The sequence below is a fragment of the Tinamus guttatus genome, unplaced genomic scaffold (assembly GCF_059628265.1).
Source record: "Tinamus guttatus ecotype Peru unplaced genomic scaffold, ASM5962826v1 Tinamus_guttatus_pri_ptg000027l, whole genome shotgun sequence".
Classification (NCBI taxonomy): Eukaryota; Metazoa; Chordata; class Aves; order Tinamiformes; family Tinamidae; genus Tinamus; species Tinamus guttatus.
In genome coordinates, this window is record NW_028288561.1 from 7,200,525 (window position 1) to 7,222,698 (window position 22,174).

A 22,174-nucleotide genomic window follows, 5' to 3' on the forward strand; every position below is an offset into this window, starting at 1 on the left:
CCAGCTAGGTTCCACCTTGGGCACCAGTGCAGGACCTTCCTATCTTGCTTCCTGCACCCAAGGTGCATCACTGATGGATTTTTTCTCATTTTTAAGCCATTGGAGGTGATCTGGGAACATCCCACTTTAGAGCTGCTCCGTTGTGCTCCCGCTGAACACCATAACCAAAGCACCTACCCAACATGTAATTCCGAGGAGCACCAACTCCTGGTTGTTACCACCCCCTGCCCTTTGCCCGTCTGCAGGATACGGCGCTGCAATCAATGGCAATTAAGCACCTTCTGCCGGCTCAGGGCTCCGGGTCTCCTCCTGCTCCACCGCCTCTGCCTCTTCCTCCTCCAGGATCCCCTCCGACTCATCCGAGCCGGACTCCTCCTTGGCCTCCGTCTCCTCGCTGCCGTCGCTGTCAACGTTGTAGCCTTCGTCCAAGGCCAGCTTGAGCGGATGGGATTTGCGCTTCGACACCAGATGTTCAGCCTCTGCATCCTGGAGCTTCCTCTTCTTTGCTAGCGGGCAGCTTTGCAAGCTGTAGATGGGAGCACGGAGCAGAGAGGAGACATTGCCTGGTGAAAACACCTGTCTCAAGCATCTCAAGCAGTTTGGAAAAGGCAAGTGGGACCAATAATGCAAATATTAAGAAAAGTGCGCAGTGGCCCTGATTTCTAGCTGCTTTAGCTCATCACAGCCAGAAAACTTGATGCAAGACCTTAACTTTGCACAGATGCTGATGCTGATTTTTCTCAGAAATTACAGTGTGTCTGACAAACTTGCTCTAGCAGTTTGGTCCAACAGGACTTAGAAGAGTAGGAGAAGCAGCTTCCAGCACTGCAGCATCGATGGACACCAGTGCTACCCCCTAGACCAGTCAGGGGATGCAGAACCAGTCAGACACATTTATCCATTGGCACCAGCTGCTTAGATTGCACCATTATGGGATGCGATTAAAAAAATATATTGGTTAGTGCTGGCCTGAAGTTTGAGGCTTGGCTAATGCTTTTTCCATCCCCACACCTTGGAGCCCATATCCAGACCCATTCTTACCTCCTGTGCCTCGCATACTTCCCACGGATGTGTCCGGAGCCATTGCACCCTGGAGTTGGACAGCTGGAGAGAGAGAAGAGCAACCATCAAGAGCAAATAATATTTGGAGACTTCATTTATAATTAAAAGTGCATAAACTACAGTCAGTTAAACATGTCCTGTGCAGGAGGAGCAGAAATAACTGCAAAAGGGAAATAATTTCCCCGAAATGGTTCAGTTTGTCCCTTTGAATTCCAAGTGAGGAGGGCAGGAGAGCAGCTTTGCAGTTTGCTAAAAATTAATGAAATGGCTCACCCCATTTAATTAGATGAATGGTTCATTATAGTTTTATGAGTATGTTTAATTAAAGATTTGCATGTGTAAGAGCAAGCTTTTAAAAACCAGACAACTACTGCACTCTTCCTCCCTGCTGCCACTCTCCAGCCTTCTTTTCTCTTTTTTTTTTTGTTGTTGGTGTAGGAAGAAAACCTGGGCTTTTCATTCTTTTGATGGCTTGTTAGGAAAAGGGATTTCTGGAACTAGAAACCGGGTGGCTTGTTGAAAGGAATGGTTTGGGAATGGATTGCCAAGGGTGAAGCTCACCGGGATGCAAACCCTTTTGGGAGCCTCGCTTCTGGGGAAATGGATGGGATGGAGACAACCAGGGTTCCCAAATCCCCGCGTTTCCTAGGGGCTCTGCTCCATCCCTCAACACGGCACTGCGGATCCTGCAGGGATAACCCACCCCAGCTCGGGGGCTCCCAAGAAACCCTAAAGCAACCTCTTTCTGGCAAAACAAAGAGCAGTTGGAGCAGGGGATGCCCAAGTGACTTGGGTGTCCTCAGAGAAATTCAGGAGTCGCATGGGAAGGGATCCCACATCTCCAGCAGTACCAGAGGGTTATTAATGACTTGATAGCCCAAAACACCATCAAGGGAGATAATTCAACCCGAAACTAGGACAAAAAGGGTCTATGGACCTGCCAGTGGAGCAAGGGGGGCTCTCACCATGGAAAAGGGGCTCCCCCCTTCCCCATTCCCTCTGTTGATCATCTTTAAGTTTATTTAACTTTAATCATCTGCAACCGAGGCTGCTCTGTCCTGAGCAGCCTCAGACACACGGTAAGTGACTGTGGGCAGGAGGACAGAGACGCATTTGTGCTACCAGCGACTTGTCCCCAGAAAGGCCTTATTCAGTGGGAAACAAGAGCAGCTCTGATGGAAACGTTACAGGCTTTTATAAACTCTGCTGAATCAATTAAAACTGACATCCCTCCCAGCCCTCACATTTTTAATGTGCTAAAATCAAGCCTGCAGTAAAAAAATAAATAAATAGGAGCCAAGGTGGTTCAATATCCAGATTTTCAGGAGGGATTTGGGATATTTGGTTCCAGAACCTCAATTTAGGGCCTGTGAAAAAACACCAGCTGCAGAAATTGGGATGCTCCATCACTGCCCCCTGTCACCAGCTCCCCTTTGGGGACATTTCCAGCATGTAGGCAGGAATTCCAAAAGGGGAGAGGGGCTTCCCAGTGATCCAGCCGCCCTCCCTGCCCGTGGCCAGGCGCTAACCTGCTCCGGCACGCCACAATGCCTCCTCTTATTGGCATGCAGAGCGTGCCCCGCTTCCAATTAGTCGATTAATCGTCCAGTTAATCAGGCAATTAGGTGACAGCTGCGGCGGTGGCTTTGTGGCGCGCTCCGTCCTGCCCCTTCTATATGTCACCTGCTCCAATTACCACCTCTGCGCGCGTGCTCCGCAATAAAAGTCGGAGAAGCGGCACCGTTGGAGGGAGCCCTCCAAAACAGGGATCCCGATGCTGCCCGTTCCGCGTTCCCTGCATCTCGCCCTTCCCCGGGGCCCTTCCTTACCTCACCTCCTGGCCGATGAGCTCGGTGGGCACTGAGCCGAGGGACAGAAACAAGCACAAGGTCAAAATCCCGGCAGAGACGCCCCTGTCCTGCCCACCCCATGCACACGATGGGAATGTCCCCCCCTCCTCATCGGCTATTGCCTTTTGAGCATCCCTTTGGGGGAAGAAAAGGCAAATCTGCCCTGCCAGCTCCTCTGAGCAATGGGTCTGCAGATTTTTAGGGATTGCTCCCCTCCTGCGAATATGGCAGTATCCCACTCCATATAGGAATGGCACATGGCACAGAAGCTTATGTCCAAGCCAGGAATCCAAACAGCTATAAGGAGAAAAGCAGCAGCACAATCTACATTTGCCCAGGCTAAAAACCACACCACGTTGCTCAGTTTGCTGGAGCTAATTGGGTTTCCCAGGATGTGGCTCCCTGGGGGTGACTCACAAGCTCCAGCAACCTGGAAACGGCGGCAAGGCCAGGATGGGTTCAATAAATTACTTTTTTACATCAAGAGCTCCACATTTAAGCATGGCAAAGGCAGGGTGCAGGAAAAGAGATATGATCAGAATGTTCCCATTGGCAACCGTAGTGAGCGTTTTCTATACGTGCTACAAACCAACAAACCCTCCAGAATCCCTCTTGGTTCAGCACAATTGCCTGCATCTGCATTTTGTTTTTAATGTGCATATGCAGAAAAGAGCAAGGACAAGGGTGGCTCAAGACAGAGCAAGGCAGCGCGGTGCAGCTGCATGGATAAAGTTGCAGAATACCTGCAAACATTGCTTTTTTTGTTAAGCTAGAAAAGAAATAGCAATAAAGCTTTGGATTAACAAGTCATTTGGCCTCATGTCCCTGCCGTGCCCAGGCCCTGTTCACATCTCCAATGTGCGCTCCTTCTAATGGGTGCGTTATGTGCTAGGAGGAGCTGTAAAGGGATTGGGATTTTTTTCCAGGCTTGTGGACAAGTGTCGGTGGGGTTGGAGAGGAAGGGGTCTAACTTGGGAATGTGCCACCCCGGGGTCTAACTTGGGAACGTGCCACCCCGGGGCCTGACAACACAGCCCGTTTGGAAGCAGCAAAGCCCGTGGCTCCCACATCCCGCTGTCCGGCTGCTCACCTCGGATGGACTTGGATCGCGTGCGTGCTCGCTTATCGTCATTTTCTAAACTCATCTGCAGTAGGAAGAAAAGGTAATTACTAAAAGATCACAGGGAACTTGCTGTTAAAGGAAAACCCCATGCGTGGTGAGCAAAGTAGCCCTGTGCAAACAGGGCTGCAGGGGAACTTCCTTCTGCTCGGGATGGAGTTTCTAGGGTTGCTTTGATTGCTCAGACCAAAGATACTCGTTTTGGAGGCACAAGCCCTGATTTGCTTTCAAATGCCCATATTTAGGGACTTTAAGTTCCTCTCCACTTCCCATGCCCCAAGAGGTGGCTGGCGGTGACTGGTGAGAGCCACCTCATGCCACGATGTCTCTTGCAAACGAGAACCCATTTCTCTGAGTTCATCCCGATGGACGTGGGCCTCCCTGCTGGCAGGAACTCAGCTCCATGGGCGCTTTGCAGCTGCCTGCTGGGAAGAAACCCACAGCCCTGCTCCATTTGGGCTTCTCCCGGTGGGCTTTTGGGAACGACATCCAGGAGGAAGCAATTTTGCAGGAAGCAACACGGAGAGAAGGTCCCAGTGGAAAACACGGAAACGCACCAAAGCAGGGAGTGAAATCTCCTCAAAACACTGCTATCCCACTCTGGAACCACCGTACGGACCCTCAGTGACTTATGCAATTAGTGAGGAGGGAGCTCTGTGCACATCCCAGGGGCTCCGTGCCGCACGCTCCGCGTTTATTGCCGCCTTCCCGCGAGCTCACACACAATTACTATAATTTCTATTTTTAAAGCCCCAGCTCCCTGCAGGCCAATGGCTAAAGCGCAGCAAGGAGCAGGTGCCAAAGGGACTTCATTACATTGAGGCGCCTTCCCAAGCCGGCGCGCGCTCGGTGCGAGCTACCGCCTTTCACCACGCTTCGCTGTGAGGAGCACGCGTGCAAGCAAAACGAATCCAGAGGTTTTCCTTGTTTTCCTGACAGTTTTCCCAGGGAATTGGCCCGCCGCTGCCTTGGTGGGTCAGAGTTCCTGCAAGTGCCTCATTCAGAGCAGGCATCACCGCAGGCGCCTTCCCCTTCTGTGGGGCAGAAACGGGGCATCCTTAAGCCCGACCTTCGCTCGCAGGTGGTGGGGAAGGGACCCGGCTGCTCGCTGGTGGCACTGACAGCTAAATGCCCTGGGGAGAGATCCCATTTCATGTAACATTTGCCTTCAAAACCTCAGTGCTGCATCTACAGTTCAGGCTCTCCTGGATCCCTCCTTTTTCCTCCGATGCCTCATTCCAGCCAGGATGAGCCTCCCTTGCCAAGCACCGGCTCCTCTGGAGTCTTTTCCTCCCTTCCTCCTTTAGGGTCTTTTCTGATGCTTGATTTAAATCCTCCTGACATTCCACCTATTGCGAGCCCCCTTTCGCAGCTGAATAAACCTGCATCTGCCTTTTGCTCTTGCCCGACTTCCAAGGGAGGACGTCCTGTGTGGCATTCGCCCGCTTGGCATTTGTGGAGGATTTTGCCTTGACATCCTTATGTTCAAAAGCACAGCTTGTACCAGCCCTCAAACCCAGAATTACAGCTGTGTCAGAAACATCCTAACGAAGCTGCACTGTCAGTTCGCATTTGCAAATGCAAAAAAGTATCCAACTCCCACCCCCTCAAAGGAAAAAAAGAAAAAAACAAAAAACCACAGTTGCAAATGAAACATTTCCCACACGTTGATGCTCTGCGGCAGGAACGGAGGGATCCTCCGCACCGGTGAAGCGGACCAGAAAAGATGCTCCTGAGCATCCTGACACAGCTGCAGCTCCCGCCTTGGCACCGACATCCAGCCATTAGGCAGGGCTGATTCCAGCTGCCGTAGTTGAAGCTGACACGGACTTTCCTCTTGCCTCTTTGCAAGCGCAACCGCACGCAACCCCAACACCCTTCCAGGCGCCAGGAGACCGGAGCGGCTCAGTTCATGCAAACAGCTCGCCCGTTCCCAGAGAGGAGGATAAAAACCTGTAGCTTTTCCCCCAAACCCGTTATTTGGAGCTCTGGAATAAACTGCCATTTTCATTTTTTCCGGGCACAAATACACAGATGTCCCACAGATGTCCCGCATCCAAGCGCCTGCATCCGAGTGCCCTTTGCTGCTGTGCGTCCAGCGGATGCTCAGCCGGGCCACTCGTGACGGGCTCAGCCTGGAGGCTGGAGATGTGCAGGATGGGACCCCTGTGTCCCCTGAGCACCCCGGCTTCCCAAGCACCCCCAGGCTCCGGGAAAAGGCCCAGCGCCAGCTGAGCGCCAGGGAAGAGGGACATTACCTTTCATATGCATTGCTTTTTGTTAACACACACCAGTCTTATTAAAGCTAATCCAAGTGCTTATTTGGCAGGTTCAATAGAAAACTCTTAATTGAGCTCGTGTTAAATATAGCGGCAAGCGCTTACTCTGCTTTCTGCGGAGGTGCGAGCTATCCCAGCGACACCTGCTCAGCAAAGGCGGTGGATTTTTGCCAAGGTTTGCTTTTCCCAGGGCTCAGTCTATCTGAGGACATAGGAAGGTATCATGGGTCACTCACACACGGCTCTGCACAGCGCAGCTGGACCCATCGGGTCCTAGGTTGGCACCTCATTCCCGAGAGGCCAAAATGGGGCAAGAAAGCATCATTTGTGCAACGAGACACCCAGTTCTCTGCTTAACTAAAGCTTCCTCGCTGCTGACAGTGGGGCTGGAGCCTTTCCCAGAGCCCAGCTGCAGCGGGGACTGAGCGGCTCTGTTGGGACCGGGAGCTGCCGCCTCTCCCTGCGAGGATGAATGACTCGCTTGTCCCCTCCGGAGCCATTAACGCTTCACCTGGCGGACGAGGGTCTTCTTCCGATCAGCCGGCGCTGGAGAGAAAGGCTCCTTTTTTCCCCCTATTTAAGAGGCCTCAGATTGACCTAAATACCCAACTCCGAGCAATCCTTGAAGGATGGGACCTGAGAGGAAGGGGAGGATTTAAAAAACTGGCCCCAAAGCCAAGTCGGGGCAGCTGAAAGCCCAGCTCTGATTTATGCATCAACAAGGGGCCAGCGACTCCCCGTTCTTGGTTGGGGGCCAACTGCTCTGGGGAGCGGAAAGGCTCCCTGGGGACCACCTTGTCCCCAAGGGCCAGAGCCCTGGTCCAGCGGCCGATGGGAGCAGGGGGGACCCGTGTCGGCGACGGGAGCTCCTGGGTCCCGCGCTCACCTTGCCGCGTGCGCCGCGTAGGCTGGGGGCTCCCGCGCAGCTGCTGATCTTGTCCCCGCACGTCCAGCGCTGGCTCAGCAGCTCGCCCCGAAACTCATTTTCTGTTGAGGGGAAAAGAAAAACAGGGTCAGTCGGTGAAATGCAGCCAGCACCCGTCGTGCCACCTCTGCTGAAGGGGAAAATCCAAGTTTATTCCCTGTTTGCTCTCCCTAGGCAAAGGACCTGGCATAGCAGGACCTCCTGGTGTCATGTGGGGACCTCGATGAGTTTGCAGCCTGGACAAACGAAGGCTCAAAGCCAACGAGCACTCACGCACAGGAATTAATTCATCTTGAGGCCACAAGAAGCGCTCAGGGTCTCATTCCTACTGCCCCAACAGGCTCCTGCATTTCCTTGCCTTGATCTTCCCATCACTGGGCTAGTTTCAAGGATGCTCAAGGCAGGAGACACCCTGTAAAGGGCAGGTGCTCTCAGCACTCAGTAAGTGGATGAGCTTGGAGGACCCCAGCCTTGACTTGGGATTTGCTTGGGACAAAGCACTTTCAGGAAAACACATGGCAAATAAGGAGGGAGTTTATTCCTTCGCTGCCTGGGTCTATTCTTTACATACAACATGTTAAGAGACAACCAGTATAGCCCACACTGCTCGCGTGGAAATACCAGGATAATTAGATCCTACAGCGACGCAGAGTCCAAGTTAATATCCAAGACAGATGACCATGAAAGTCACCTTCATGGTACTTGTCCTAAAATAGAGCTATTCTGAAGTCAGGAGAGCAGTTTAGAGACTTTTTTTAGGTTTCCCTTCAGAAATACCCATGCCGGGGACTGCAATCCAAAGATGACTGCCTGAAGGGTTGCGTTGTCCTGGTTGGGACGCATGGGAAAGGCACAGAGCTTGGGAATTAAACTTAAAAGCTGCTGAAAAATTAGCCTGCTTTGGAGAAGCTACAAGGAATGGAACAGGGAAACACAGATGGCCAGGCAGATGATGGAAAATGAGGCAAAGCACACGAAAGAAGCTGGAGAGGGACAGAGGAAAGAACAGGAAAAACATCAAATAACAAGAAAAAAAAAAAAAAAAGATGTTTCTATAGTGCATAAGTAGGACATTGTGGCCTGCCTGCTCAGCTAAGGGGATGCATTTCCTTGAATAGCCTTTTCCCAAGCAGCAGAAAACACGTTTTGGAAGTAGCAGCATCTTCCATGGGAGACATGGGGGACAGAGAAGGGCTTAAATCACAGAAACAAGGGTTTGCAGATGCAAAATAACTGCAGACCATAAAGATATCTTGAAAGATTTGTGCAAAATTGAGAAGTCATGAGACTAGATACAGAGGAGGAAAAAAAAAACGCCCGCGATGGAGATGGGGATGTGTTGCACGCAGGAGGCTCACGCCAGCTCATCGCTCATCCTTTCCTTGCCCAAATGGGCATGGGGGGCCCAGCCGGTGCCATCAACACCCGTCCCAGGTTCCCTGCACCCGTCCTGCTGGGATGCGCCCGCTCCCCAGGGAGGATCCGCAGGCACACGCTGCCTGGCCCTGCCTGCAGCAGCCCAGCTCATCCAGGGATGTGCAGGACCCTTCTTGTAACCCCTGCCTAGCCCGCTCAGGAGGAGGTGCCCAATTTCATCTAAAAACACAAGTTTTCTTTCATGGGAACCAGGCCCCCAAGGGGCATTTTGTGTTGTGCAAAATCCTGGCATGGAAAAGCAAGTTCTGCACAATGTGGGGGTCTCCTTATTAACTCCAAACAAGATCAGGAGAGAACCCACATGCAATTCAGATGGCAATTGAGCACCAAAGGCAGTCTGCAGGCATGTGCTTTGCTTTCCATTTTCAAGAAGAAAGGAAAGCATTCCTTTGCCAGGAAAAAACCTTAAAACCCTCCAAATAGCCACAGAAAGGTCCTCAAATGATAACTCCCTACTACCTCATACAAAACATTGAGTGAAGGAGGTGAAAAAGAAAATAAAGCTCCAGCTTTGTGTGTGGAAGGCAAAACGAAGCCCTCTGTAGCCAGGAAAAGTTCCCCTCGAGCCAGGAATTCACTACCTGGGAATCACCAATGACTGGACTTTCACAGATGGCCTCAGACCCACGGTTCAGCAAGAGCTTTTCCTTCCCACAGGGACATCAGCAGGTCTTTCATCTTTGATTTAAGGCTTTGGTCTCCCAGATCCCAGCTGAACCCCATCAAAGAACCACCAGGACTTGTAACAGTGAAATCCGGCCCAAAATGCAATCAATTGCCCCATTCCATAAGTGTTGGTTTAATCCCCTCTCATTGCCCCACCATGCCACAGCATATCCAGTGCAATTACCACTGTTTGCTGCAGCACAGCTACGTTCAGCGCTTCAAATTTAGCTTCCCAAACATGCATTTAATTTAAGATTTAATACCGGATGTTAATTGTATATTGCACAGTAAACGACTGATCATTAAAACATATTAATTGAGGTTTAACAGCTGTGTAATAGATATTACATCTCATACTTATCAGCAAATATGATTTAATAATCAATTAGAAGGGGATGTATGGATGGGAAACGCAGCAGGGCTAGCTAGCTTGCTGCTTGGTCCTCGTTTTTTATTTGTTCATCTACAGATGCATTTCCTTAGCAGATTTGGAAGGTAGAGTCACTGCTTGTTGGGGAGATGCTGAATTTCGATGCTCTTGTGTGGAAACTGGACCTAGACAAGCCCCAAAGAGCTTAAAATCTCTGTGAAGGGACGGGATGTGGGAGTCACAACCATTCCCATCCTGCAGTGTTGGGGCCAAGCCTCAGCAAACTCATTCCATGGCTACACCCAGGCTGCCCCGTCCTGGCACGACCCAACAATTCGGCACATTTGTGAGCTGCATTTTGGCTGCTCCTACTCACCTCCAGCTCCCCCTTCTCATCTCTCCCTGGTAGTTCTTACTGCAGAGTTCCTTAGGACAGGATTTTGTCCCATTTCCATGTCTGTTTCGACACACTGATCCCACCCGCAATGCCAAGAGGGCATGGGAGACCACGGCTGCCAAAAGCAGCATTCATGTGGCGCTGTTCACAGACGATTAATAACCTTTTTTTTGAATCTTTTTTGCTTCTTCTGCAGAATGACTGAAGTGCATTAAAAACAGGACTTAAAATAAAGCACTTTTCACCTTCCACCCTCATGGGTTTATCACCTGCATGCTCTTCAAGAGAGGCGAAGGGCTGCCTGTGCAGGAGCGCGGCTGCCTCTCCGTGTTGGTCCTCAGCTGCACCCCGAGGAGCCAAGCGCAGGTGCCTCTAGTTCCCCAGGATGTGGTATCAGGATGCAGAGCTGCTCCAAACACAGGGACAGGGAAGCGAGGAGTTCCCCAGGAAAGCCCAGTCACCCCTGCTAGCATCAGGAGAACAAGCAAACGGGGCCGTAGATAAGAAACAGGGATGGAACAGGGGTTCCATCAAAGGAACAGGGATGCTGTGCACCCATCACTGAGCCCATCCAAGAATTGACCAGGCCCAAGCTGCAGGCATCTCTGCCTGCTGCTTTTCCTTTGAAAAAATATATTTTCTTATTCTGATTCTTGGCCAAGAATTGCCCAAACATCTTTCTTCCTATTGCAACAGCAGGAACTTCCTTCCAGCCCAAAGATAAATCCCCTCTCCAAACACATTCGAACCTGAACAGCACAAACATCAGGCAAGCACCAGCTTTTTGCCTCCCAGTGGTGACCGCCGGGTCCCCACAGCCAGCTTTGTCCCCAGCATCCTTTTGTGCACGCCAAGAGCGCCATGCTCAGCGCGCCTTGCACACCAGGGAACAGGCGCAGACACCAGGCGTGCAGAAGAGCAGCTCCAAGAAGCAAGAAACAGGACATCATTGCTTTATCCTTGGACATTTTCTTCATTATTTTGCCCTAATTTGGCTTTCCCAGTACCTTCTCTATTCAATAAAAGCCAAATGCAAAGCGCGTCCCTTAATCTCCGCAACAGCAGCTCACTGCTGAGAAAATAATATAGATGTAACTTCCAGCATCACACACTTTCTTTTCCATTTATATGCAAATGCCGACCTTTCACCCAAGCTGTCTCAAAGAAGTATTTCCTTAAAAATGCAAATAGCATGTTGCAAGCAGTTACTCCGGCTGAGTCTTTCTTATATTATTATTATTATTTCTTTTAACCTTACCAGCACTGTAAAAAACAACTGCTAAACTGCACCCCGGTAATAATTACTTTTCATACCAAATCGAAAGCCTCCGTGGAGCCAATGTGTCGAAACACCAGCAGGAGAAATCGTTGCAGATGGATTTTTAGAGACAATTTTGGGTAAGCGCATCTTAAGCAAGCAGGGAAGGAAGCAGCTCCAAGAGGTTTTGCTGCCGAGAAGAGCAATCCAATGGCTCAGGGTAAAGTTAGAAACATGCCTTTGTCTTGTAAAACCTTTTGCACGTGCAGTGGATAGGCTTAAACCCTTGGGAAACAGCTTTCGATGGGACATGACCCTGTGCCCAAGCTGTTCCATCGTCAGGGTGGATGGAAACAAGGAGAGAAGAGGAAGAGCGAGTCTAAGGGCTGCGCTTGCAAGTTAGACACAGGGACAGGTGCTAAGAGCAAGGCAAACACACAACGCAAAGATGGCAGAGGAGTTCTCTGCATGCAGAATAGCACGGAGGGGATCCAACTCCAGACAGCCTTCCTGGGCCAGGGGATAGGCCATTAGCTCAGGAGATTTCTCCAAGTGGCAGACACTAGTTTCCCCAGTCTGACAGAACAGAGTGGAAGGAATAGGCTAGGTACGGACTGATCCTTCCTCTCCATCTTTCTGTGCCATCATGGATCTGAAAACAACTGTTAAGTTTCTCCTGACCTCCAAAGGAGATGCCCTGATTCCAAATGTCAAGGACCAAGCTATTGATAATCTGCTTTGGGACTTCACCCTTGGTCAGCTTGGCCAACAAAAGGTCTCAGAAAATCTAAAAAAAATAAAAATAAAAAGCTCTTTGCTGTTGCTATCTGAATTTGGCCCTTTGCTCATGTCCCAGGACGGAGCATAGGTATCCAAGTGATGCCAAGGCAGCTGAACCGCATGGTCCAAAGTCTCTCCAGACACGGTAGACTGCGTAAGTCTTACCTGGGTCTGGGTAAGTCCCCGGGCAGCCCTAGGCTGGAGCCACAAAGTGCAGTTGCTCGAGCAGGTGATTCCCTGCATCACACAAGACATCAGAGCAGGTGTGGAGCAGAGGGAGCCTGGAAGGACCTGGCAAGCCAGGGAAGAGGCCACCCAGGCTGCTTCCCCACCACTGTCTTGTCTCTGCGATATTCAGCTTTTCCTCTCCTCTGACATATGAGAAGTGAAAACTTGACACTTAAGCCTGTGTCACATGGCGGCAAACAGACAGGAGCAATAAGGCAGAAAAGGAGGTGAGATCATTGTGGAAGAAGAAGTCCCGTGGGGTAACACGCTTGCTGTTGGGCACCGAGCGGGATAACAGGCCACGGGAGCTGGGACAGCAGCATCAGCGCTCTCGGAGCAGCTTCCAGCCTTCATCCCGTGGTTGCATCTGGAGGCGCTCGCACGGGTTGCGCTCCAAGCCCCAACATCAATTTTGTCCCCATGTCCAACTCCAGCCCAGCCCGGAGCTGGGAAGGCCCAAGGGCTGGGAGAGCAGTGCATTTCATGGGTATCCAAAGAGATGCGGGCTGGAGATCTGCACATGCAAACTGCTTTCTCAGCCCTTCTCCTACAAGGTCTCCCCATCATCCCAGCAAAGACACCATGCAAGAGTCACGGGGACACCGGGGACCTGCCAGCACCACTTTGCCACTGTGGCAACAACCTGCCTGCCCAGCAGCCCGAACGACATCCCCGTGACACGAGGGAGCCCAAAGTTTCCAGGGGGGAGCAGGAGAGGAGATGACAAGTCCCCGAGACACTGCGGGCAAAGTTAACTGTTTAGGCTGTTATTTTTTTTTAAAGAAACAACATTGCTCCCAGGCACTCCTTACCCGAGCAGCTCTCTCCAGGAGGTTATTAATCCTTCCCTGTCACTTATGTTCTTGGAGAGAGCATTTCTCTGGGCAAAAGCAGCTAGTTGCTCACTGACTAATTACATCAAAGTATCAAGGGCAACAAACAAACCTTTAACTCCACTTGCCAGGAGCTTGGGGGATGCAAAGTGGCAAGTGCGTGGAGGAGCACAGGGTGCACTGAAGCTGGGACTCCTGGCTTGCTCCCATTTGCAAAGAGGAGCCATCCTGGCCTATTTTGAGCCTTTTCCCCCGCAATTTCCACAGCACTACTCCAGCCGAATGGATTTTTGCCCAAGATAACTTTGAATTTTGCCCTGACTGCTCCTGCTGAAGCCAGGAGGCTTCTCCCACCCCCAGCACTGGTTTCAAGGGCATTTTCTGCAGCTCGCAACACAAAGCCTCATCTCAGCTGTCTAAGCAAAACAGCTGAGAAGAGGGGGGCTACCTAGAGTCACAGACTTGCTTGCATGAAAACTCAAGCTTGAAGGTCAGTGGCAAAGGAGAGGCTCCGGTGACACTGCAGCGAATGCAAGGGACAACGCATGGGGCCAGGTGGCAAAGCCTGCAGCTTCATCCACAGCCTCCTACCCACTTATTCACATATTTTGGCATCTTGGTTTATTCCAGCCATGCACAGCAGCAGGCATCATGTTGCAAACTAAATCCTTGCCTTCCCCCCAAACCTTCACCTGACTTCCAGCCAAAGTTTCAGTTTTTACTCCATTTCCACTCCGTGGCCCCCTTTTATCCGTACGACCTTCCTCATCTTAACTACTTCCTTTAGTTTAGCTCAAAACACACCTTTATACACTCTTTATAAAGCAATATCCCAGTCCCAGCATTTTTGCTGCTCTTTTCAAGTTCGCAGTCTCTTAACCTATTTCCTGCAACACACACGAGTCAGTAACAGTACACTGGCAAGTTTCTCATGACACAACCGCCTGGCCAGAGTTTTCCTCAGATCTGGACACATTTCCAGAGATGTTCATAGAAATCATTGATATCAGATGTTCATCCCAGGGGATGTGGATGCCCGAGCACTGAAGCAAGGGGCTCAGGGACTCAAACAGCAGCAGTGGCCCCAGGCTCCCCATCTCTGGGCTGCAGAGGGCCAGGGGCAGCAAGCTCTGGTTCTGGGGCACGTGGGCTTATCAGAGCCATTGGATGGGGAGGTTTCTGGGCACTCTGGAGGTGTTTCTGCACACAGGTAATTTGGAAGCCAGCACAAGACTTAAGCTGCACACAGGGATCCCCTGGCTCAAGCAGAAGGCAACGTTATTCAATCGCAAATGGTTGGGTTGGAGGCGTTGTTTTAAAAAGCGCTCTGAGCATCACCTACAGATTCAGCAGGCAGTCCTGGCAGAATCTTGGTTTCTAAATACTGTATGCATAGAAACTCCCCTGGGGGCATCGCTGGTACCTTATAATAATATTCACCCTGAGATCCTCCTAATGCAGGGTTTGAGTTCCCTTGTGTTAAATACACGCACCTCGCTTGCTGGAGCATGCAAGGTGAGCACACCAGCGAGCTGCCACGTGCAGGTCACTGCAGCTCCCCGCTTTGCTTCCAGCCTTGCTCCAAAGGCTTCAACCCACAATTTCCATAAGGGAACCCGGGCCCAGCTTGCACATGCTGCCCTAGGAAAAGCCGCTTGGTTGCCAAATGGTCTCAAGCAAAGGAACGAAACAGAGGAAACCTGAGTCTCTACTGCAGTTTATATTTAATTAGAGCACAGGCAGCTTATGCAGCAGTTTTGGAAACATATTGTCTTACAGCATATTGGATATTTGTATCTTAACAGCTCGGCATTGATTTCTTTTATGTAAAGGAAGAGGGGGAAGAGAACTGCATGCCCTAAGTTGCGTTAGCTCCAAAGAGACGCCTGCACCGCTTGGGCTAATGTTTAGAGTAATCAAAGGCGTGAACTCATGTATTATGTATGGCAATGAGAGTTCTCAGTCTTCTGCAAAAAGGAATCTCCAACGTTTGGTATTTTGTTAGCATGCTGGCACCATATGGCTCTCCCCTGCTGATATTCTTTCACACCAGAACTTTATGTTCAGATGCTTTAGTTAATATTTTACCCAGCAAGCATAAACAAGATGCAAAGATTGCAGTCGACAGCAACCTTCTCTTAAACCGCACACCCATGTTAATAATGAAGGATGCTTTCAGCAAGTAGTTTCCTGAACACGTGCCTGGCTCCCCCTTTACACCCCTCTCAGGGGTCAAACTCAGACCATTTACTTTTTCTGCATTAGCACCAAACCCGGAGTGACATTTTCGCTCAGAAAACAGCAGCATGGGATGCATTCAGGCACTCCATATGCATAGTTTATAGTAACATCTAACTCAAGGTTGGGTCTCCCCTTGTTTTGCAGTCCAAGCTGTGGCAGCACGTGGATGCCAAGGCAAATTTGGGATGAAGTCCCTAGGACACATCCTTGAGCCCAGCAAAGCTCACAGTCTGATGGGCAGCTTCCCCTCAAGGGTTAATGCTAAATTGCCCAAGAGTTTTATGCCAAACTAATGGTTTTGAGCATCCAGCTCGATTGACTTCACCGCAGTCATGTTCCCTCCCTGTCCTGTTTTGGGCACACAGAAGCACTTTGGAAAAGTGCAGCTTAGAGATTTGCCTCTAAATGTTGCATTTAGATGCTTCCTTCTCTCCTCCCCCTCCTACCCCCATGCCATAATATTCTTTTTATTCTCTAATATTCTTAAAACAAATAGGAGCCAACAGATGTCTTTCAGGCTGCACTCTTATTAATGAGAATATTGGAAGAATGGAAATCAGGTCACAAATGTTTAATACTTTGTTTAAAAAGTCTTCAGCTTCTTTAAAGAGTTCCACTAATCCCAACATGACAGATGTACAAGGCAGTTTTGCTTGGGGCAGATTAAAATTCTCGCTCTGATTTGCTCTTTCATTTGGTCTGATTAAAATAACATTGCAATTTTTATAATGTGCTGACTTCAAAATAAAATAATAATAATAATAATAAAAGGAAAGAATAAAGAGTGACCAGTAAAGGCCAGTGTGATCACAATAAAACCAAATTTATAGCTGTTGATGGAAAAACATCACACAAAGAAATGAGGGACAGAGCCCCTACCCAGGTTAGCATTAAAGCTTTCTGCTAAAGATAAAAGGGGAGCCTTTTCAAACTATGTTTTTCCATTTGAAAGTGTTTATTAATCTATTCTCTCTGAAGCAAAAAAGCTCAAATGAAAGACAAAGATCAAAAGTATTTTAATTCAGGTGAAAATATTTTTTTCCAATCTTAAAAAAAAATTATAAATAAATAAAGCAGAAGTGAGAAGTGGAGGGTTAGAGCTGTGTCCCTTCCCTATTCTGTTGTAAAGTCCTGGCCCTTGTTGGAAGGCGTCCAGCCGCCGAATGAGGCGATCTTGGCCCCTTCGGCTGCACCTTTCCTCAACCAGCCCATAACGTGCCTGGCAAAGTGCCCTTGGCTTTCCTGGCATCCCCTCGTGCAGAGCAGATCTTGCCACAGGCCCATTTCTAGACGAGCCTTTGCAGATAACTTCGTTTACACACTGCTACCGAACGCGCAGGGCATCTGAGTCACGTACGGCAGCGCAGAGCGTAAATCAATGAGCCGGGATGCTCTAATCGGATCAGCGGAGAGCAGGAACCCAGGCCAGGGCCTGGCCTTGCTCATGGCTCATCCCCTTCCCGTGGCCACTCACAAATGAACCAGCTCTCCCCTTAACTCTGCCCAAAAGCAGCCACAGTTCCCATGTTGGATGCCTAAGGGCCACTTTCATAGAGGGGTTTCCTCCTCATACACAGGGGTGCAAAATCCTCATTTTGGGTTAGGTATATAGCCACATTCCTCTCAAACTCCAGTTCTTGCCTGTTACAAGAATGCAGAGAAAACACAAAATACCTCCGTTTCCAAGAAGTCAGCCCACCCAGGTAATTTTTGGAGTTCTACACATGTTGTTTTTGATTATTATTTTGATTATTTTGATTTGCACAGGCCAAAAAACAACCTTGTCCCAGCCCAAGAGGATACTCAAGAAAAGAGCTACTTGAGAACTTCACAGTCTCCCTCTCCGCGCGACATCCTGAGGCGCTGCTGCTGTCACATGCTTGGAAAACTGGAGAAAACTGCAGTAGGAAGAAAAACCTGTGTACACAGAGCAATTTTCCTCTCAACACTAAGCTCTTTTTCTTTTCTTCTTCTTTCTGCATCTATGAAATTATATATATATATATATATATATATATATATAACCCTTTGTGGCTCTTGCTTTTTGGCATTAGTGACAACCTGTCTCCCAGAGTCCGCGAGCAGAAAACCCATATAGAGTCACTTCATCTGGGAAGAATGTGCTTTGGGGGTTTTCTCCTGCCCCAGGAACTTCTCATCCCACTTCTTTACTCGCACCATGATCTCCTTTTTTAAGGGCTAGGTGGCAGCTCAAGTTTCTACTTTGCATAGGTAAAGATAAACAGCCTCCAAAGTGATACAGAGTGTTTTAAGACACAATCAGCTTTAAGGATGTCAAAGTGAGGCCAGCAGGTATTGGGGACTCTGTGTGACATGGCCATGGGACACCAGTGTACACAAAGGAGCTGTTCTCTGCAGCACCCACCAAAACCCACAAGGAAAGTGAAACTGCAGGGTGGGAAGGAAGAGGTTCCCGACAGGGAACTGAAAGGATGGGCAGGAGTTGCTCCCAGCCCCTTTCAGGCAGCACCTATAGGTCCCTCTCACACAGATACAGATAAACGTGGGCCCTGAAGCCCGTCTTAGCCACCCTCCTAGGGCTCAGCATCCCACCCTACACGGCCACAGGGTAAACAGCATTTGCACAACAAATAACTGCCCAGGGGATTTTGCAGGGGAGGAAGAGCAAGGTTACTACTTCCCAGCTCCTTAAGTTTCCTACGTGGATCAGCTGCACCAAGCAGAAAGGGAGACAGCTACAAAGTGATGGAGGAAGACGTCCTTTGTGAGCGTGCTGCACTCGAGTTGCACAGTTCATAGTCATAAAAAATAAGTCCTTCCCATTTACAAGCTACGACACACACACGAAGGGAAGGGGAGAGCAGGGCCCACCCCCACGTTGCCATTAAACTCCATCGCATCTGACTTCCCAGTGGTAACGCGATACCTCCCCCGTTCTCCCTCCCCTTTCCACGGCTGAGTTCATGTCTTCTGGGAAGCCCAGCCCAGCCGTGGCGATTTCCCCGCGTGCTCTCAGCTTTCCTGTAAAGCTGCCGCTTCCCCCTTCTCGCTCTGCCAGGGGTAGGCTGCCCCCCAAACTTTCCTATGGGCAGATGCAAGCGCAGCTTTGCAAAAGAAGTCCCCTCTGGACGCAAAAGGACGAGGTGCTCCTCGCTCCCTATCCAGCAAAGGGCATTTTGCATCGTATCTTTTTTTTTTTTTTTTTTTTTTTGGGGGGGGGGGGGCGGGGGGGAGTGATATGGAGAGATAAGGACTATAATCTCTCCTCCCTCCCCTAAACCCCCGTTTGAGGGAGGGAGGAAAGTCTGTATTCCCGAGCCGCAGAAGCTGGGAAAATCAGTCCGTTTGGGATACGTTATTGCTCCCCTCCTCTCCCCATCAAAAAGATGACGATACTCCCATTTCCACCCAGGAGCCAAGCTGGGAAGCGGCACCTCGAAACAGAGTTTTACAGAGGAGAGGGAGCGGCGGCGGGGGAGAAGTGTTTAAAAAAATGTCTACTAAAATGGCAGCTGCTCTGACGCCGAGCTACGTCTTGCAAACTCAGCCCTGCCCTCATCCTCTGACTGCCAGGAAACGGGGCCGATCCGCCCGCAGCGCCGGGTCCCGAGCCGTGATTCCTGCCCCTTTACCGGAACTTTTGCTCCGGGATACCCGGCGCGCCCGGGAAAGGGACAGTCCGCAAGGAAACCGGGCTGGCTCTGCGTCTCGGGAGCCTCAAAGCCCCGAGGGGTCGAAACTTGGGAGGGTTTTTCTTGCAAACGTCTCGCTCTTGGAGGTCCTGCGCTTTCTGGGGCAGAGCCCCGGCCCCGCACAGCTCCCTTCCCTCCCCGCAGCCTGGCCCTCACTTTGCGTCTTTGCTGAAGTTCCGAGCTCACAGGGGCTCGGCCCAGCTGCTTTATGTGCATTGACCCCCCCAGCCTCCGTCTGCGAGGCACCTGGGTCCGCTCCGCTTCCCCCAGACACCCTAGCCTGGGGCTAGGCTTAGCCCACACAGCTTCAGTAAATAAAAGTGAGGAGGAGGGGGGAAACGGAGTGGGGGGACCCGCCGCCCCAGCCCCCAGGCTGGTCCCCCTGCTCGGTGGAAGCCGTCTGGGACGAGGAGGAACTCGACGGGCAGAGGGGTGGGAAGGGGGAGCACAGAGAGGCTGCCCCACTGCGAGAGTGGCACCGACCAGAGGAGAAGGAAAGGGAAGGTCTGGGGGTTCGTCCCGCTGGGTGGGGATGGGGGGGAGGTTATCCGTCCCAAAGTCACCAGTGCCACCTTTATCACCGTGCCACCTTGACCCTGGGCACCGTCTCCTCCCCCCGCACTGGGCTGCCCTCCAGGGACCTGCGAGGGTGAGGAGTGATTTTGGTCCCCACCCCGTCGAGGTGAAGGGAACAGGAGGGCTCTGCCGGTGCAGACACCTCCGCAAAGGGCTTCTCCGCGACGGGACCCCCAAACATCTGCTGCCCCGCTCAGTGCCAGCACCCTGACCCCTCCGCCACGCGACCCTGAGCCCCTCCGGGCCCGGGGGACAGCGACGAGCTATTACCGAACCGCCCCAGGACCAAGAGGCGCCTCCCGCCCGCTTTCAGCAAAGGCATGAGCCAACTTCCTACACTTTTCCCACTCTTCTCGCCTTTGTTCCCTAGGATCTCTACAAACTTTCAAATAATAATAATAATAAATAATAAAAAAGAATCAAACAAAAAATAAGTTATCCTCGGCAGCGGAAAGAGGCGAAGGAAGGGGAGAAGGCAGGCAGCTTTGCGAGAGAAAGAGGTCAAGGGAACAAGTTCCTGCGAGCGAGGCGGTTTCTCGGGCAGCAGGCGATGGTTTGTGCCTTGCAACACGCGCCTGCTCCAATCTGCGCCGCTCGGGAACAATAAACAGGATCATACAAAGAAGTGGAAAGGCGGCATCTTTGCTTCTGGTTTCTATGACAGCATCTGAGACAAACCAACTATAAACTCTAATTCCTGGATTCCACCCCCCCCGCAACCCCCTTTTGTCTGCCATTAATTAAAGTGGCCATATGGAAAAGGCTGATAATAACAGCAGATGAGCCAACAAGAGAGAGCGAAAGGGAGGAAGAAAATAACTAAAAGTAGCGGTAGGGCCATGGCGAGGATTTTGCTGGGGCTTTTTGCGCTTTGCACGAAGCGGCTGCTCGGGAAGAGGGGGCTCAATCACAGCCGGGAGGGGAGGGGCGCACAGCGGCTGCCCCCCGGGGGCTGAGGTCCCGGGGAGCATCGCCCCTTCCCCCCGGAAAACTGTGCCCCAAACTCCAGCCGAACTCGTGGGGGTCAACGGCATTTCCTCGAGCATCACCCCACCTTTCTCTTTCCTTCCCCAAACAAAACTTTGCCGATATCGATAAAGAGATTAACGCAGCAAAGCCTCTTTTCCGAGCTAGCTAAAAATAAGAAGCCGCAGATTTCTGCCACGGTCAATGTAGAGAGTGAGCCACAAACATGGCACACTTCCCTTGCTCCTCGCTGCTATAAATAGAGGAGTCTAAAGTAGTCAATAATGGGAGAGAGAAAGGAAAAAAAAAAAAAGAAAAAAAGAAAGAAAAAGAGAAAAAAAAAGAGAAAAAAGAAAAAGCAACTCTGCTAGTTGCAAAAGCGAGCAGCCGGCGAGCAACTTGCCCGTGCAAACGTGCCTGCCGCAGCCGTGCCCCTTCCGAGACCGCCGCTCCGACGAAATATTTACAGGAAGAAAAAAAAATATAAATAAAACTGCCTTCACTTCGCAGCAAGGAAATGCAGAGCGCGATAAGAGCCGCACGAGTCCGCAAAGCGCCGGCTTGAGATACCTGGCCTGGAGTTGGTTCGCGAGGCGCGAAGCGGCCGCGGGATCAGCACCTCCGAGAGCTCCGCGCCCGCGGAGGCGCCGGGCTCTTCCGCGGCTCCCGGGATCGTCTTCCGCGAGCAGCGCGCACTTTCCTCGTGAGCAACATCCACCGATCTCTAGGTGCACAAACCCAGCAAAACCATCCTCTTCCAGAAATATTCAGAAAGTTTCCCGGCTGAATGCGATGTTGAGCTTGCCTCTTTTTTTTTTTTTTTTTCCTCCTCTCCTCCTTCCTCGTCTTATTCAACCTCTTTTCAGTTAGAAGCATAACATGTCCACTAGCATCTCGCGGCGAGCGAGCAAAGATGGACCTAGAAACATGATGATCATCATAAAATCCCCTCGGTTCTCCGGTGCGATTTTCAAAACAACAACCCCAGCCTTCATGCTCTAAAGGCGAAAAGCCTGCGTCTGTTTACATTAACCGTGTGATCCGATCGCCTTTTCCCTCTCTCTCCATCCAAGGAAAGAAAGAAAAAAAAATTTAAAAAAAAGGAAAAAAAAAGGAGAAAAAAAAAAGAAAGAAAAAAAAAGCCAGCGTTATCTGCCTTTGTCAGCGAAAGAACATAATATTGACTTACCTTTCCCCACAGCTATTGTCTGCCCCTTTGCAAAATGACATCACGGAAACCAATCATGAAATTTGCATGGGGGAGGCTGTGGGGGGAGAGTTCTTGGAGGGCAGCCCACTTCCCTACACCAGTAACACGCGTGTAAGATGGGTTGTTGGTTTCAATTAAATATCTGATACTCCTTAGTGTGTGAACTCTTAAGCCTGCTAAAGGCAATGTCTCATTTACTTAATGACCGCTCTCATTAATGGAAATGGCACAGAGGGGGCTTGCTGCGCCTTCCCTTTGTAAATACACTACCCATGAACCCTTGGGGTTGCAATATATCTGTT

At 50.6% G+C, this 22,174-nt stretch overlaps 1 protein-coding gene across 1 annotated transcript in view; it reads right to left on the bottom strand.

Annotated features, from left to right (window-relative positions):
• The window catches only part of MYT1 (myelin transcription factor 1), a 51,145-nt gene that overhangs the window by 25,017 nt on the left and 3,954 nt on the right, over positions 1–22,174 (bottom strand). Inside the window, exons 2-6 of the mRNA XM_088529314.1 lie at positions 7,198–7,298; positions 4,003–4,057; positions 2,892–2,922; positions 1,042–1,104; positions 279–526 (exon numbers count right to left, since the gene is read on the bottom strand). Of these exons, the coding sequence (XP_088385440.1) occupies positions 279–526; positions 1,042–1,104; positions 2,892–2,922; positions 4,003–4,057; positions 7,198–7,298 (498 nt within the window). The remainder of the gene's footprint in view (positions 1–278; positions 527–1,041; positions 1,105–2,891; positions 2,923–4,002; positions 4,058–7,197; positions 7,299–22,174) is intronic.